This window comes from Littorina saxatilis, unplaced genomic scaffold (assembly GCF_037325665.1).
Source record: "Littorina saxatilis isolate snail1 unplaced genomic scaffold, US_GU_Lsax_2.0 scaffold_732, whole genome shotgun sequence".
Lineage (NCBI taxonomy): Eukaryota > Metazoa > Mollusca > Gastropoda > Littorinimorpha > Littorinidae > Littorina > Littorina saxatilis.
This window is the reverse complement of record NW_027125904.1, coordinates 57,501-61,437: the sequence shown is the minus strand read 5'-3', so window position 1 is coordinate 61,437 and position 3,937 is coordinate 57,501. Positions and strand designations below refer to the sequence as shown.

At 39.8% G+C, this 3,937-nt stretch overlaps 1 protein-coding gene across 1 annotated transcript in view; it reads right to left on the bottom strand.

The window, feature by feature from the left end:
- Nucleotides 1-492: 492 nt before the first annotated feature.
- Nucleotides 493-3,937, bottom strand: part of LOC138954366 (uncharacterized) — a 51,311-nt gene continuing 47,866 nt past the window's right edge. Inside the window, exon 9 of the mRNA XM_070326230.1 lies at nucleotides 493-1,496. Coding sequence (XP_070182331.1) covers nucleotides 1,330-1,496 — 167 coding nt within the window. The 3' untranslated portion in view covers nucleotides 493-1,329. The remainder of the gene's footprint in view (nucleotides 1,497-3,937) is intronic.

Genomic DNA, 3,937 nt, shown 5'->3' with positions numbered 1-3,937 from the left:
TGCTGTTTTGTTTGCATTTGTGTTTGAGAAAAGGACTCGTTAAGACAAGGTGAACAAATGTTAAAGGTAATTTATTAAAGTATTAATGCACCCTGCTATTCAAAGGCAATTCATGGATAGAAATTCTGGTTATTCCCTTCAGACGCGTTAAAACGTTCAAACCAAAAATTCCGCGTCAGACTTTAGTAATGGCCATAGTGTGTGGAGTTAAACAAAATATCAGTGGCAGCTACATTCATAATATTTTTAGAGAAATAAATGTCTTATAAATAAGTATTTCATTAAATTTTGTCATTAACCATATCTACCAAGGATAAGAGTACAATTATGCACATTGAATTGAAGTGAGCGATAGTGTTCATGGGAGTGTGCGCGTGCGCCGGCGCTCGCGCGCGTGTGTGTGTGTGTGTGTGTGTGTTGTGTGTGTGTGTGTCTGTGTGTGTCTGTGTGTGTGTCTGTGTGTGTGTGTGTGTATGTGTGTAGTGTGTGTGTGTATGTGTGTAGGTATGTGTGTGTGTGTGTATGTGTGTATGTGTGTGTGTTTGTGCGCGCGTGTGTGTGTGTGTGTGTGTGTGTGTGTGTGTGTGTGTATGAGAGATGTATGGAGGGGGTCCCGGGACGCACTAACCTTTAAAAGAGCGGGTCTGGTGCAAGCACAAATGTCAATTTCACGCGCGAAGAAAATCGAAAAAGAGGTCGAAAGCGATTCAAAAGTATCTGTGCCCGGGAAAGGTTATACACCAACATGTACTAGTTGCTAGGTGAAAACCATACTTCAGCGGTGAACGAACACAGAAACACAGATCCAACGAAGCAATATGTAACTCGCCACAGGCTCGTGGATCCCTATGATATTAATCCGCTGGGTCTTGACTGAAATACAAGCCATATAAAAAAAAAAAACACACTCGTGTTGTAACCTAGCTATAGAAATATATGAGGTGGTTTTGAACCTGTGTTTATTGTTTTCATCAATACGCTTTTAAAGCTTTAAAAGTTGTCCAGCCTTCATTGTGTGGAGTGGTGCAGAGGAAAAGGAGTTTCTTTAATTCTGTATATTTATGAAAACTCTACTTGTCTGTGTCTGTGTTAATGTTGTCCATATTTATTTTGGGAGTCCTCGTATCCTATTATATGTGAAGAGTATTACTCCACGATAGAGGTTATCATATGCAACCAAAAATCCTTAAGATATACTAAATATAGGTGATGTGGAACAAGTCAGAATAACAGTATAAAATAATCGCCGATAACATTGACAATGAATGCGCAAGAACGCAGACCGTACAAAGAACAATGTCAAAACAAATCCAAATTCAAGGCACAATCTTAACCACGCATACATGGTACATAAAGTTTTACAGGCAGGCAGCCGCGTTCTTTCTTGTAGTGGGTAATGAGCTCGGATATAGTTTTGAAGAACTTGTCCTTTTGTATCCAGAACCCGTGCTCGCCATGTTTTATATTGTATGTCTGGATGTCCTTGTTAACTTTCACTGAAAAAAAGAAAAATGCAGATGCAGCACACCATAGAAAGACAGTACCACTGATGATTTACTGACAAGTTTGTGTGTGTCTATGTGCCTTGTTCTGTTGAGCAGTGGCTTGCTTGCTTAAATTGTATTTGTTTTTGTGTGTGCTTAATTGTTTCACAAAAACTGTTATCACTTTGTAACTATGTATATCGTATTTTCCTTCACAGAAAGTTAGACATTTTAGTAAAGAGATAGTAGTCGAGCATGCGTCTATACACTTGGACATACAACACAGACACCCCCAAAATCATATTCACAAAAGCAAGGTTCCCGCGTTAATATCGACAAAAATGAGAACAGGTAAAACGGTACACGTTTTGCATGTCATTAGAAAGAACAATCCCAAATGTATCCCAAACAGTCAGTTGTGTTCACATAAATTGTCTGACAATGTTGACATGACGTAGGTGCCTTCCCTCTCAAAGGCCACTAAAGGCAGTTCATGAAGCTGTTGTAGCGGGCAATGTGACAACAACAATGCATTTCAGTAACGGCTACACAAATTGCCTTCAAACCTTTGGTGATTTGTGCTAACACATGTCGTAAAAAATACACACATAATCTTAAGTCAATTGAGATGTTAGTATGGACTGGGTGGCCGAGTGGTAACGCACTTGCGCTCGGAAGCGAGAGGTTGCGTGTTCGACCCTGGGTCAGGCCGCAATTTTCTCCCCCCTTTCCTAACCTAGGTGGTGGGTTCAAGTGCTAGTCTTTCGGATGAGACGAAAAACCGAGGTCCCTTCGTGTACACTACATTGGGGTGTGCATGTTAAAGATCCCACGATTGACAAAAGGGTCTTTCCTAGCAAACTTGTATAGGCATAGATACAAACGTCCACCAAATACCCGTTTGACTTGGAATAAAGGCCGTGAAAGGTGAATGCTCGCCTAATAGGCTACTGAGCTTTACTGGCCGATGTGAATGCGTTATATATTGTGTGTAAAAAATGTCTGTTTGTCTGTCTGTCTGTAAAAAAATCCATTTCAAACGGCAGAAATTAATATGTAAGCGCCTGGGGCTATATCTAGATTAGGCGCATAAAAATGATCACAATAATAATAATAATAATAATGCTGTTATGTGATGTGCCAACAGAGTTTTACAATTGTTGGTAGGTCTCTGCTGACTGTTTGTATTCTTCAAGAACAATAAAGGAGGTGCCACATACTCACTGTTTAAGTAAATATTATTCCGACACGGCGGATATGAGGATTTCAACGCGAAAGTAATATCAAGGGGCTACTGCTACCTGGTGGCATGAATTAATTTTACATGGATTCTTTTCAAGTAAATACAATAGATTTATTTCACGTGATATTTTATTTATACAATAACGTATAAAAAGGGTGGTGTCCCTTGGCAAAATAGACAAGTTACCTTGACAGTTGCTCTGACAAAATGTGCTTCGAACTAGCCAAAATAACCATTGTTTGATTGCCAACACATTTGGAAGCCATTCTAACCACCGTCTGACCACCACATTGAATCATGGAAAGTTGCTGGTGAGGGATAGCGTTCAGTTCTTGTGATTCGACTGAGCGCCAGGGAACACGACCAAGCAGCCACCATTACAACTGCTCACACCGGACAGTGGAGGAAAAAGTCAGCAGCATGGTTGAGTGAGCTAGAACTTTTATGAGGAAGAAAAGCCTTTACTATTGGTGTCGCTCCTTCACTGTCGTAAGTACATGTCCAGTCATCTAGTATATTCTATCCTTTGTGATGTGAACACACAAAAGGTTTGGGTTTAATGTAATACTTAACGTCACGCTCATAAGATGATTGCCTATGCCATTTTTTGATGTTCTGGGAAAAACGCAAAAAAGTTTCTTTGGTTTCTGAACAATCTGCCTCTCATTTTAGTTATAAGTTGCAAACTGCCTATCTCGAGCGGTGACAGCTGGATAAACGTGAGATAAAGAGCTGACATCAACATTTTCAATCAGCAAAATTGCATAACAACCCACAAAGAGCTTTTGCATACTTTCACATTCTCAAAACGTCTTCCTGTATCATAAAGAAAAAGTACCTAACTCAAGAAACGAGATCGGCATGTTTGCTTACGTTACCGTGGCACTGGTTTCCGATGGTCTGAGAGTTTGTACTCTCTAACACATGATAGATACCCTTCCAGTAGCATCCCCTGTAGTTCCATTACAGAAATGCCTAAAACTGAGATAGGTATTTTTCTTATGAGCGTGACATTAATGTCTTGTTGCTGTATATATATTGAAATTTACTTTTGAAAATGGTCATTGGTTGCCTGTACGATCACGTCGGAGTTTGATTGACAAAAGGGTCTTTCCTGGCAAAATTGTATAGGCATAGATAAAAATGTCCACCAAATACCCGTGGGACTTGGAATAAAGTTAAAAAAATTCCATCTCACACGGCATTAATT